At 36.6% G+C, this 15,047-nt stretch overlaps 1 protein-coding gene across 9 annotated transcripts in view; it reads right to left on the reverse strand.

The window, feature by feature from the left end:
* LOC111866348 (mitogen-activated protein kinase kinase kinase 15) overlaps positions 1-15,047 on the reverse strand; it is an 81,325-nt gene extending 66,278 nt beyond the window's left edge. For 3 of the 9 annotated variants that reach the window (XM_033752215.1, XM_033752216.1, XM_033752209.1), the window contains exons 1-4: positions 14,937-15,047; positions 8,708-8,887; positions 4,786-4,994; positions 1,234-1,428 (exon numbers count right to left, since the gene is read on the reverse strand). In XM_033752215.1, the coding sequence (XP_033608106.1) occupies positions 1,234-1,428; positions 4,786-4,994; positions 8,708-8,738 (435 nt within the window). In that variant the 5' untranslated portion in view covers positions 8,739-8,887; positions 14,937-15,047. Of the gene's footprint in view, positions 1-1,233; positions 1,429-4,785; positions 4,995-8,707; positions 8,888-11,647; positions 11,745-14,518; positions 14,904-14,936 lie in introns of those variants that run through there. The other 6 variants (XM_033752210.1, XM_033752211.1, XM_033752212.1 and 3 more) reach the window with 6 other exon arrangements.

Here is a 15,047-nt window from a genome sequence, read left to right on the forward strand (position 1 = left end):
TAAAATATTTTATTTTAATTAGTTCCTGAAAATTTCGTTTTTAAAAACCAATTTTTGTTGAAGTTGTTTAGGAAAAAGTAACTACATGCATTTTACTGACATAAGGTTTAAAGGGCCTGCCAGGACAGGGGTGGGATTTAAATACCCTTCACGCCAGTCAAAGAGTTAAGAACTGAGAAATGATACATATAAAACAAAACAAATAAATATTATGTCTACATATTAAGGACAACTAGGGGCATGTGGTAGTGTAGTCCTATAAGGCACTATGCTACAAGCCAGAAGATAATGGGTTTGATTCCCAATGAGGTCACTGGATTTTTTCCATTAATCTAATCATTCCAGCTGCATTATGGCCCTGGGGTCGACTGAGCCTCTAACAGAAATGAGTATCAGGAATCTTCCTGGGGGGGTAAAAGGCAGTTGGCACATAAGGCTGACAACCTCAGCCTTACATTTATATTTATATTTATAAATATATATATATATATAGGACTATCAAACTTCATTAAATGCTTGCACATTCTGTTTGTTATTTGACATAAGTTAGCTAATGGAAGTTGACATCTAGTTTGCTTCCAAAATTGCTGAAGTGGTTCCATGTAACAGTCACATTTTGCGCCAGTTAAGAGTCTGTGTACGTGAATTATATATTGTTGAGACTTGCTTGTTCTAAGTGAAGTAGCATGTATGATGTCTGTTTCTGTTATGAATGTTAATATTTTATAATGTAACTGTTTTAATGATACGGCTTTCCAGTGTGTGTGGAATGGCAAGGTGTGAATTTGACAGTGGTTTTACCACAACCCATGTGTGTTGTCCTGACAACTTGAGCTATCTGTGAGAGGCCTGATTATATATGTTATTGGACAAAGGACAAATGATGTGTAGTCATCATGAATTTGTAATATGGGACATGTTTTATATCCAGCCCTACGGGGATGATTGGATCCATGAAGTGAAGATAAATATATAAATCTGTAAGCTGAATGTCTAAAAAATGTGGAGCCTCGACATCTCACAATCCTATGGGCCTCCACAGCTTGTTACAGGGATAGCTTTACCTTTTTACCTTTTATTAAGCATAACTTCAAGGTTTGGTGCTTAGGCACAGGAAACTTCATCCTGATTCATACTCACAGCTGGTACAGCAACTATCCGTTAATAAATCTATATGTCAAGATATACAGACATCTACTGTCATTCTTCTCAGCATAAATTTTTGTACCTTACCTTCAGTCTCAGTGTTGCTTCTGTATCATAATCATTATAGAGAAGTATGTTCTCTTTCATCCCAAAACTCTCACGTACACCAAGATGATAGAATAAGGCACTTTGTTGAAGTTGAACAGATAAATCGACCACTGCAACATCCGCATTGTAGAATGTATCCAACACATTTGTCTCACCAAAATCAAGTTTCTCAAACTGCAGAGAACATAAAAATGGCAATCAATTTTGTTCATGGTGAAGTGTTCTTAATGCACTGCATTAACTAAGTCCATGGAACAGAGTCCTTCTTGTGAAGCTAACATGTTCCCGGCTACTGAAGGAATGTTTTGCCTTTTATGGAACCAAAAGGTTCATTACCATGACCACAGGAGATACCCAATGGTCCCTACCCTAAGCCACTTAGCTGCATTCAAAGATGAACTTCACTGTACAAGGATTGATCATAAATTTTCAAGGCTTACTTTTCTAATTATCAATAACATACATAACAGAAACAATAAACCACATATATTGTTTAACTGTTTGTGACTTCTGACGCACACAGGGAGCCTACACAGAGTAAGTACAAATAACAGTATAAACATATAAGAATAACATAACATACATAAGATAGTAATACGAATAATTGTATATTACAGATAATACCTGAACAGTGCTGAAAACAAGAAGTAGCCACTGCAGCACTATAGACATAGGGCAGGTATCCCTGAGAATTTTAAATTTTAAAATTTGAAAAAATTTTAAAGAAATTTTTAAATTGGAATTGAAGATTTTAAAATTGCCAGTTTTCGAAAATCAAATTGACGTGTGTAGGTTAACAAAGATTTTGTACATATNCATAAGATAGTAATACGAATAATTGTATATTACAGATAATACCTGAACAGTGCTGAAAACAAGAAGTAGCCACTGCAGCACTATAGACATAGGGCAGGTATCCCTGAGAATTTTAAATTTTAAAATTTGAAAAAATTTTAAAGAAATTTTTAAATTGGAATTGAAGATTTTAAAATTGCCAGTTTTCGAAAATCAAATTGACGTGTGTAGGTTAACAAAGATTTTGTACATATCTGACAGATATCAGCGGGGAGGATTCTGATATATCGAAACCTGTTAGCAATGGAGAAATGAACAATTGGGAGGACTACTGTTTTATTAAATTTTAAACTACGTGCAGTGTACCAGCTATGTGAGTGTATACACCTGATGATGGCCATTTACGGCCGAAACATGTAGTGTAGAAGAAACCAAGACGAAAGAACTACAATAAATTGTTGCACTTAGGTCGGAGTTTGTGTCATATGTTTGTGACTTCATTACGGGTGGGGAAAATTCACTGCTTTGTATGAGTTGTGTTTTTTATTTTTTTTTTTATGTAGGTTACTGAACAATGCTTTCAGTACTAAGACCATACAGCACTGAACAAAGGAGTGACTGATGAACCGGAAAAGATTTGGAAGTGGCCATGGCCTAACTGAGGTATTATCCCAGAATATGTCTGGAGGAGCTGAGTAACCATGAAACCCCCTAGCCAGAATAGCTGGTGTCCCAGCAAAAAATTCAAACCAAGAATCTACTGAACACAAGCCTGGACCAACCTGCTTGGTAATTATGAGTTAACATTATTTTGCATACATGTACTAAAAGTGGTGATTATTACTGTATTACTTCAAATATATGATGCCCTGGGAATTAAAGAGGCATCCAATTTTTGAATGAGGGTTTTATGAAAGAAAAATCAGAAAGGTGTATTCATTTCAATGAGTCTATTCAGAATATATCAAAAGCAGAAAGTAATTGAAAATATATGAGAATGAAATGGAAATTTAAAATCTTCACTATGTGCACATTCCTTTCTATTTTTTGTACTTAATCAGGAACTTTGTCCCTTGGTCCTTCAGTCGCACTTTCATTGTCTGAAGACGACGCACCCTTGCCACTTTGTTCACTGTTGTCCCAAAGAGAATTTCATCTCACATTCCATCTTCTGCATTAGACAAAGAGCACTTTAAAAACGTTTTTGCAATATTGACTGGCACTTCTTTCCAAGCTTTTAATATTCACTTAACTATTATTGAAGCTGATGCTCTTTTTATTTTGCCACTAGGTGTCAATATATGATGTCTTTATTCAGCCAGGCATCAGTCTATTTACAGACAGCATGCCTGTATGGTTTGTTACCTGACACATCAAGTGGTGGTAATTGACTTGTCATGCCACTAAGAGTTATCACTAGATCAGTGTTTTTGTTCCTTAACCTATTTGTGATTCTATCGGAGAAATGGCCATGAAACGCATCCATTGCAAATGCAGTCTTGTCTGCATTGCTGCTTTGACTTTAAGAATAATTATTCCTTCACCATAACAATAACAATAACAATAACAAAATGCTGAAATTCAATAACTTCAGTTTCAAATTCCAAAGGGAGATTTTGACTACCTTTTGTCATAATAAGCTTTCTCTTCACACCATCCATGACTAGCGCACCTCAATTCTCAACATGAAAAAAATGTAAAAACTGTGTTTCTTATATTTAAAGTAATACAGTAAATGGTTGCCATTACAGAATAATGCATGTGCATCAAGTTCTGTGTGGATTTTTAGCTTAAATCATGAAAAGCATATTCTGGAAAGAAAAAATTTGATGAGAAATGGGTCTACTCAGTCCAAGCAAGCACAATTTGGTAAGCATTCTGTACAAAGTCATATAGCTAAGATGGGTTAGTGGGCGAGCATAACCGTGATCACTCACACCTCATCTTGTATGCAGATGGAGTAACTATGTACTGATCATACAGACTGAAATCCTGATTTAGTGATCCCACATTTAGTAAAATCCCATATTTTGTGAATATTTGTTCTGGTCCCAACAGAAGACCAATCAAGGAATGTATTATTTTCTGATATTCAGTAAATTTTGATTTGGTAAATAGCCTGCATGTAGTGTTCCAACTGCCCAGAACTTGTACCTTGATTTTATGTGATGGTGGACACAACACAATTAATATTAACATTTTCTCTCTGCCTGAAATTGTTGTTGTACAAATATCTCTGATGTTATATCACAAACTGAACACGCGCTGAAACCATGACTGTTACGACATATTTGTTTCGGTTCTTTCAGTTGTATAATTATTTTAAAAAATAATTTTGTGTAAAGTTTCCTTAATTACAAATGTAAAGAAATTACTTAATCATAATTATATACTACAAGCCTTATAATATGAGGACAGTTTTATGCAATTTTACATAGTCCCCATTTAGGGGTAACCTTGATTTAGTGTAAGAAAACCCATTCCCTCAGAGATTCATTAAATACGAATTTCACTGTAACTTGAATATAAGGCATATGACTGAGATCATAAGTACCAGATTACATAGTACTGCACAATACTATTTACAAGAAATGATAAAGAACCTGTTAACATGAAACCTGAGAGAAAAATTTTCAGGTCCCCTTAGATTATATTACTAGTAGGATTTACTGTATTATAAAATATAATTTAAAATCATTACAGTAATTTCAGTGTTTTAGAAACAAACCAGCATACCTGGATATGGTTCATGTTGGCATTCACCAAAACACAAGCCTGTCGTACTTCTTCCAAAGCCCGCTTTCTGTGCGCCAGATGTTCTGGCTGGTGCACATCAATAACACACACCACATCCATTCTTGGTCTCTGTACTTGATGAGATGTGACTGTAGTGTGCCCTGAGGCATCACTATGACTACCAACACTGTCTGTTACACTCCGGCTTTCTGTTATCAGAGCATATAAAAGTATGAGATTCTATGTTCTCACAGTGGTGAATATTATGATTATGGTCTTCTGGGATGTGACTTCACGTAGTTTGGTAGACAGGCATCAACACATTTGAGGAATCTCTTATATCCTGAAGGTAGAGGTAACAGGATCCTACAAAATACTTCTACTTATCTACCAAACTGCATGGCATCACACCCCATAAGACAGCACTCACCATACAAAAGCAGATTTATACCACCTGTAGCACTGTCAGGGTTTCTGTAGCTGCTTCATATCTGAGGTACCGAAAGTTCTGTCTCACAAAGCCAAGTACGCGGCTGAGATTCCTCTATTCACAACAGCAGAACATTCATGGAAGAACGCTATTCTTTCCTAAACTGGTCGACTTACTATTGCATAATATTTCTGTAGTTAGGATGAGCTCCTAAAAATATATCTCAACTCTTTATAGAAGTTAACAGGACAACTGTAATCATAAATGCCCAAGATGAAAACAAATTCACCTGGCCCCCAAATTAAAAAAAATTGGGCTAAACAACTCAAAAGGACCAAGGCAAGTTACAATACAGTCAGTCATAATGCCACTCCTTTTGCATCTCATTAACATATTCCCGTAAGTTGTGGAAAGGTAAACTTGTGCTTTTGCTTAAATAAAGCAACACTCCATTAAGGCATACGGGTGAGTGGAGGTATTGACCCACGCACTCTTAATCTCACCATGAGACAGAAGACAGTGGTCAGAATCATGTCTCAGCTACTTTAACCCTGGGGAAAGAGCTACTCAATATGAGCCTGGTTGAACCTGAAACCAATCTGAGCACTGCGGAGAAGGAAAAATGTCTGCACCCTGCTGGGAATTGAAGCCTGATTACCTGGTTATGAACTGCTTAGCTTTATCACTATACTGACTACGCTATACATCAACTCTCATACAAATGTTAGTATGTACTGAAAGTTAGGAATGCAGCAACAGGATAAAATAAAACTTGTGATAAAGACATAAACACACCAGATAATGATTTAGATAAGAAGTGCAGCAAGAGGCCTGCAAAGAATAAACGCCATCAAGAGATATACATGCCGAGATATGAGTTACATGGCTAAAAACACATGCATGTAACTTAGTGGGATGCACCAAGCAAGGCTACTTCAAAGAGACACTAAGTTTCTCAATCAAAATGCAAGCCAACAGACAACAAATTTCAGGAGTGGTTCCTTACAGTGACAGGCACCTATTTGTTCGGAGCGAGTATGTGGTGATTCTTTGCCACTGCATGACCAAGGCAATCTGCTGAGATATTTGCAGGCAACACAGTAGGAGCATTATCACTACAGAAACCTCAGTGCCACTGAACTACGTACTTTCCTTACTCTGTAATCGGATAAGGGCCAGGTCAGAGCAAAGCCCCCTATTTTAAGACCAAGAATGTGAACACATGTGGCCTGATCAAAGCTAATGCACACCTCAAGGACACTGATGAATGCTGGGATGGGATTAGCAGGGGAAAACGAAGAAACTCGGAGAAAATCTGATCCCGTAACAATTGATTCACTGTAAATCTCACACAACATGACCCTGGACTGTAATTGAGGCTCCCTGGTGAGAAGCCAGCACCTAATTGCCAACACTATGGCATGGAATACCAGTGCCAAATAAACAAATATAGGCGATTATGAAATACTTCAGAGACAACAAATCAGAAATGAAATAAATTATTCTGAAATTAAATAAAATATGTGTATATCAAGCACAGTGACACCTTGCAAGTCAGGTCATATGGGAAAAAAGTACTAAATGGTACATGTGGTTAATTAAGCACCATGTGAGGCAAAATGCAATGATAATGAAGAATGAAAAGATACATATTAATTATTATATATTATTATTATTATTATTATTAATACTGCCACACAAAGTATTCAATGTCTGTTCTGTTATCTAGCTCTTCCAATTGATACTACAGCCCTTATGAACCCAGAGTGCTATAGTAAACACATTTCCTTTCCAATGTACTCTCCTTAGAGAGAGTCGACATGGTTAAATGATATCCACATATGCAGCGTCTGAAATAACAAAGTTTTCTTGTACTGCAATTTCTAAGTAAACAAAATCTCACATGATGGTATTAATTTTATGACATTTATACCATTATAATTAAGTTTATGCTCTTGGGTTTTTAAACATTCACCACAATAAAAATAAAGTTGTCCCTGTGCTTAATTAATTAAATAATTAAGCACTATGCCATGAAGACATGGGGGAATAGGGTAGATCTCCACCACTCTTGAATTCGGCACTGGATGGAGGTGAGTGGCCAGTTTCACACCCTGGCATGCTCTACCCCCAGAGGAATCACCCCAGTACTTGTTGAATAGGAGGCTGGTTGGGCCCCAGAGCTTGTTTGAACACTATGGAGAAGAGAAAAATCTTACCTCTACTATGAATTGAACCCTAGACATCCAGCCCACAGCCCATTATTATACTGACTGCGCTATCGTGACTCCTCATTCACCTCAATATGAGAATATAAACTTTGCATCTCATATATTTCTCCTTACAATATGTTTGTATAAATTAACAATATCTTATTTCACTTTTTCAGTGCTCAGTTTGTAAGTGCTTTTTGCAAGAATCATTATATTAGATCTTGTATTTCTAGAAGGGACATAACTTAATTATAATATATTTAAAATATTATTCAATATAGTAATTCCCAAGTACCATGCACTACAATGGCTAGAGCATATTAGTAAGTGAAGAACCAAATTACATATCTAAGAAAATTTGATGAATATTTACCTTTAATTAATAGAAACACAATTTTGGAGTGGATCAGTAGACTAATGTGAGAGAGACCAAAGTATTGTGGTTTAGGTGAAATCAAATCTGATGTAAACCAACTATACAGTTGAAAATAAACTAAACAGAAGCGACGAAACACAATCTTTTTAAACATGTGTAATGGACTGTATGTTTGATTTTAGGATCTCACAGCAGTTGACTATGAAGAATACTATCTTCTGGTATTCTACCAGACTACACAGTATCATAGGGGGCATGCGGTAGTGTAGTTTGTTGAGGCACTATGCTACAAGCCGGAAGGCCGCGGGTTCAAGTCCCGATGAGGTCATTGGATTTTTTTCAATTTACCTAATCCTTCCAGCTGCATTATGGCCCTGGGGTCAACTCAGCCTCTAACAGAAATGAGTACAAGGAATTAATTAAATAATTTTCCTGGGGAGTAAAGCGCGGCCGGCGCGTAAGGCTGACAACCTTACCACCATCTTTGAGTCGACTGTCTAGATAATGTGGGACCCTCGATGTCTCACAACCCTATGGGCCTTTACGACCTGTTACAGGGATAGCTTTACTTTTTTTTCTTACACAGTATCACATCATAGAAGGTAGTAGTCTTCAGTTTAACTGTAGACCAGTGGTTCTCAACCTTTGTCAGACCAGGGCCTGGTAAATTATTTTTTCTAAAAGATGAGAGCCCAGCATTGGGCCACAGCCCGGCGGTTGAGAAACACTGCTGTATACTATTGTCATGATGAAGTTGATGTGAAATGCTAACATAGCGCTGATAACGGTATCTATTCATAAGAATACACAAAATAATACAAAGTGATAGTGTTAAGCATAACACATTACTTCTGTCACCTTAAAGAATTTTAGTTACCTAACAAAATTAAAACAAATTCACACCTGGTGCATCAGAATCAGCTGTAAGTGGCATGCTGGCAGTTCCTGGTCGCACAATTAAAACTATATTGTTTTTATGTCATTGTGTGTTTGGTTCTTGCATAAAAATTTAACTTTATGCAATGTGTAGAGATTAAATTCCAGGTCACACTATATATACTTTAACTCTTACAGGCCATAATTCTGAAACAAACAGAAGGTTTGAAACATGATACTGTAATACAGATCCTAACTGTATACACAAGGAAGCAACTCTCGTAAGTGTAAAGTAGCAGCGTAACATACCAACTTGCAACTTTCAGTGCCTTGCATGCCTAGTTTATCAGATCAGTTGCTGATAGTGAAGTGTGTTCACCTTTTCTCATTATGCCCTTCCTATACTTTGCACAGTGACACATTATCTTTTTCCTGCGCTGTGACAAATTTAATTTTCTTGCTGAATAGCTTTACAAACAGATTATCAGTACACTAATATTGATACAATGATTATAACAGCTGTCTCCTGACAATGGCAAGTTCATTATTTATTTATGTTCTTTAATGCAATGCATAGTCCAGACAGGTTTAGCAAAAAACAGTTTCAAGGCCCAATCAATTAAGTAACCCATCTACAATGCCAGAGATATTTTATAAACACAGAAACCCTGAGTGTTCCAATGTTTCGTCAAACTGTGCGGAAAAACATCTTCAGGGTTAATGACTTTGAGCAAGGTTTGACAGCTCTCGCATTAGGCAGTGTTGAAGGTGAAGTGGTGAGTGGTTGAATATACCCTGAACATGGTAACTGCAAGGTTTGCCAAACTGAAAAACCCTCAACATTCAACATGGCATAATCACAAAGGAAGAAACCACACATTAAGCTGCAGTTGCAGAAACCGAAGGAGTACCAAATTCCTAGTCAGGACACATGACTGACCTCCACTCTGTTTCGAACTCTCTGTTAAGTGAACCTGAAGCACAAATAACAAAGTCTGTGTACTTCCAAGCCATTTCCATCAATTCCCCCATCTTCATAACTCACCATTCTACGATTCACTTTAACATTACCTTCCCACCTCCTGCCTTCAAAGTGGTCACGGTGAGAGAGATTTTCCTACCCAACATTTATATGCACTTCTTCTCCCTAATTTTATTTCCATATCCAGCCCAAAGAACTCTCCTTGAGTTCCCCACTTTTAATGTTAGTACGTGAAATGTATAAAACATGAAGTCTTGTGCTGCGAAGAGAAAGGTGGACTTGGACGAGGTAAAAAGAAAGAACAATGCATGTTTTAATTAAGCTCTAAGTTGTGTATTTTGTGTCTGTAATGTATTTTAACAATGCTCTCAGTAAAGCAGACTGTAGAGCAATGAATACTAGGATAATAATGAATAATGAATGGTAAAGAATATGGAAGGAAGTAATCATGGCTTTAAGGTACTATGGGATTTGGTCTACTTTGCTGATCTCTCGAAACAATGCTCAGATCTTACCTAAAATTATTCTCTACTCTCCTAATTTAAACTGAGAAATCATTGCCATATCAACACCTTCCACAAGCTCCCACCCCCCATTAAATTATAAACGTTATTTGCTTAAACTGTTAATAATTAAATAAAATATCCATATGTAGTGTCTCACACTATATAAATTAATCGGAGTAACAATATGACAATACTCACAAAACTGTAGATGGTTATCAAAATTTGTTGTTTTAAAATAACTACTCACAACTTGTAATTAAAAGTGCAATACCACAAATGTAAATGAATACTTGCTATGGAAGAAAACTCTGGACTGATGATGACAGAAGCAGGCTAAAGATACTCAGGCCTGCTGCAGCTGGCCAACAGGAATTACTCAGTATGTACAAGTTTAACTACGATGTGACTAAGATGAGATTCCATGGATTTTGTTATGTTCAGATATCAAGAAATATTATGTCATGGAAGTGGCAGCAGTGACAAAGACAAGACAGGATGCAGACGCTGAGTTATATTATGGTGATGACAGCAGACTTCCATTGAATGCTAGTTTCCTGTACAATATCCCATGAATATTAGGCTTAACAAAATCCCAAAGTATGTATAATGTAATATAATTTTGTAGTTTTTTCTCTAATGCTTAAAGATGCTTTGGTACACTTAACGAACTCCATGCATATGAACCCTCCTTGAGAAGCTGCCAGTTATGCAGCTACTAAAGAATTCCACAACATTTTAAGGAACCTGAAGGTTCATGCCGTGTTCACAAGAGCCCTCCATTGGTCCCTATCTTCTGCCAGATCAATCCCATCCATACCACCCCATCTTATCTCCCCAAGATCCATCTCAATATTACCCTCCCACCAACATCTACATATTCCTACTGGTCTCCTTCCCTCTGGATTTCCCACCAAATTCCTATACGCATTCCCCCCTCTTCTCCCTCATGCATGCTACATGCCTTGTCCATACCATCCTGACTTGATCATTCTAATTATACTGGATGAAAAGTAAAAGTTATGCCCTGTGCCTATTAATTAAGCACTATACAATTAAGGCATATGGGGGAGTGGATGTATAGAGCCACATTTTTTGACCTCAGCAATAGTTTGAGGTCAGTGGTCAGCTTCATGCACCTGACGCTTTACGCCCGCGGAAAGAGCCCCCAGTACCCATTGGATAGGAGGCTGGGTGGGCCCCAGCACCAGTCTGGACGATGTGAAGAACATAAAATTCTTGATCTTACCAGGACTTGAACTCTAACCCCTACGTCAACGAGCTCATAACCAGTCACTATACCGACTGAGCTATCCCAGCTCCTGATGGTACACCTAGTATTGTTAATAAAATAATTATGCATATCTAAAGATGCTAGGCTAAACTACAAGGGACAGCACAGGAAACTAACATCATTATACAAAACAATAAATTAAGTACATGATATCAGTCATAGGAATTAATCAAACTTACATATCCTACCTGAAAAAAAATTAATATGATTTATACCCAATAAAGTACAAGGAAAATGTGTTTCTGTTTAGTGGTACACTTGTGATATGATTCCTTCAGCATTTATCTGTAACAAACATACATCACAGCAACTTTGCTAGGAATTCATTCAAAAAAATGTACACCTTTCCATTTAAGAATAATAAAGTTTAGTTTGGCAAATGTGGATGTGGGTGATGACATGTTACTAACTGTTTCACAGCTCCTCTAAGGACAGATTTGTACCTTAAAGGCTGCCTGTCATTCTGATCTATACCTTTCATAAATTACTACAATATTAATTTCTTTAAAGTTGGTAATAAGTGTGGAACAAAAACCTAAGGAACATACATCAGAATCTTATAATTTAACTATGTGTAATAGATATGTGTTAATTATTCCAACGTACAGTATGCATTCAATCTCTGAGGAGTTTAATATTATTATTTTCTTAATCTGATTAAATTCTTACACAGATATATCAACTGATATATCTGATCAACTTAAATGTAATGCGAAAGATTTTACAGCTATTGAGAAAATATCAACAGACCGTTAAGATTGCAGAAGAAAGTGGCGTCTTCAATTAACAACATTTCCCTAGCATAACTTAATTGTATCAAGTATCCTCATTAAACCACAATCTGCCAAGCAATAAAAGAACAGCACTGCCACATTACGCAACAGCGTAACAGGAATCTTCTTTGGCAGCTCAAAACTGATAGAAAACAAACATGATTATATGTTAATTTTTTACTATACAACAGTTTACCAACTGGTGTATAAAGATAAATTTTAGGTACACTGAAGCCTAAAGAAACTTATTTCCAGACACACACCTTTTTGAAAACAGACCCAATATATGTAACATGTCTTGAATTTACAACACTAGTCACCTGATCAAAATAAGAGGAATATGCATACATCAGAAACCATGTCACTCTACTCAGATCAAAAACAATTCCACAACTTTTAAACTTATGTGACGCTTGTCAAACAATATTACCATCTCTTCTTTTTGTATCCTTCATGTCAGACATGACAGTATGGCAACAAACTCCACACTCATAAGGCTAAACTAATGAATTGCTAGTCCACTCATGACTATTGTTATGTAGTGATGAGAAGCATATCTTACCCTTCCCCATGGCTGGCTGCTCCCTTCCCATGTTTAAGGGTGTCATCTGGTGCAATATATGGGTACGGAATAAAGTGCGTGTAACGGGACGGTAAAGGGGTACAGATTTGTAAGTTTTCCCCGACTCCTAACTGACTTCATGGAGATGAGCCCTTCTTGAGAAACCACCAACCACTGTAATTTGGCTTGCTTCCTTTGATCTGTAGCTCCTTGTTGAACCCTGGCTTACACTTCTTCAATTCATAATAACCTAGGCTCTCTTTGGTTGAAATCTTCATGTTCTCTCCAACAACTTCCCAAGCTCTATTAACACCATGTCATCATCTAAGTTTCCCAAAGCTGTGAACCTATTTGAGATTTCAACCCAGTACTGTTCTCTGTCCTCTGTCTTGTTTACTTCCTTGAGACTGAATCTCTCCACATGAAATTTGTGCTTTGTTTACTCACTGACAGTCTCTCCCTATCCTTTAAATTTTCCTTAGTCAACACAAATGTGACTTACTCCCACTTTCCATAAACAGTACGGTTTCTACATCCACTACCCTGACTACCAGTAAGTAAACTTTCCAATAGTATCCGTGCAGTCTGTAACACCTTTAATACAACAAAACATTTCTTAAAAGCCAACCAACCTCATGATTAATTTATTTTTTTCAAGTCCTCCACACTCTACCTTCCTTCCTTTTCTTCCCACCTGAGGAAGTGAATGTCAATAAACTTCCGATCTAGAATTTCACTATACCACTCTACAAAGAAGAGGTGGGAACATCAAATATGCAACAGTCTGTTATAAAGACAGTCCACTGGTATGCATTGTGTGTGAAATTCCCACTGACTGTTTTCATTTCATGTGGAGATGAGATACACCCAGATGCAAAATATTATAACCCTGAATATTAACTGCACAGAGGCATCTGTCTGTCAAAGAGTTCCCTGTGAGATCTGAGGTTCCCACAGGAGTGGCTAAGAAAATTACTGTCTTCTGGGATGTGGCATCATGAAGTTTGGTAGACAGGTACCACTTCAGAGAAACATAAGACCCCCATCATGTACTCTGAAGATTAAACCTGCACATTCCTCTGAAAAGCTGGTAAAATTCTACCAGACTACATGGCATCACACCCCACAAAACTGTAATCAAAACAATGGGGCACTGTCTCTACAGTAGATTACATGGCTGTTAGGTTTGATGATTTATGGCTTGACAGTTAAAACTGAGAACTATTTAAATATTGTCAAATATTGTCAGTTCATAAGAAATACAAAAACTGGACTCCAAATTGAGATATGAATAACAGTGTTTCTTGGCTATTCATGTGCTCAAAGAAAAAGACTCTGCTAAGTTTTCCTGTCAGACAGATGCACTTAATGTGCAGTTTAAGCAGAAGCACCTTAAGTCCTATGGCTCAACTACAATATTAAAGCAGCTTAAAACCTAATTCATCGACATTATCCATGGCAGACACAAAAAAACTGTCATGATTATAATACTAATACAACAAATTGCTCCATGTAAATAATTCTCAGAGCACATAATAATGTCTGGAAAAAAGTGTTCATAAATTCACTGGAATATATTAGTTTTGATCTTGAAACAAGTAATTCTTTCGATTCTAATTGTAATTTGTAAGCTTAACCCACACACATTTCCTACAGCTCTTTAAAAAGATGCAGGCCTTTATGAAACTGGATAATATGGAAATCATGAATATTAAATATAATACCTTATTTTAAAAATGAACATATTCCACCTGTTTTAAGTTCTTCGAACTTAATGAAAACATGCCTTCTACACTGTAACATTATGCATCCAACTTTCACATTGTTTAAACTACCAAGTTTAGTTTTATGTAAAATTCCCTGTTTAATTCCCAAATAAAAAAGTTAAACTACTAGTATAATTAACTTGTAATTTAAAATCACGTCTTTCTGCAATCACAGTACAACCCACATATGGACTTGTCACTACTGTAACAGGAAATGAATACAGACGTCAAGGCCAAAGAAGTTACATTTATGTTTTTGATATGTATATAATCACGTTCAAGGCTAGACATGATTTAAACCATTATAACAAAACTATAATGCAGCATCACATTAAACAGTGCATGAATATTACAGTATTTTACACAGTCCACTTACACCACAATTCATGTACAATTTTCAACTTTACCGGTCATATAAAATATTACGTTCAATCACTTCCAATACTCTAAAAAACCAATCCCCCATCTTAACTCGCTACAGATCTCA

This window comes from Cryptotermes secundus, unplaced genomic scaffold (assembly GCF_002891405.2).
Source record: "Cryptotermes secundus unplaced genomic scaffold, Csec_1.0 scaffold96, whole genome shotgun sequence".
Taxonomy (NCBI): domain Eukaryota; kingdom Metazoa; phylum Arthropoda; class Insecta; order Blattodea; family Kalotermitidae; genus Cryptotermes; species Cryptotermes secundus.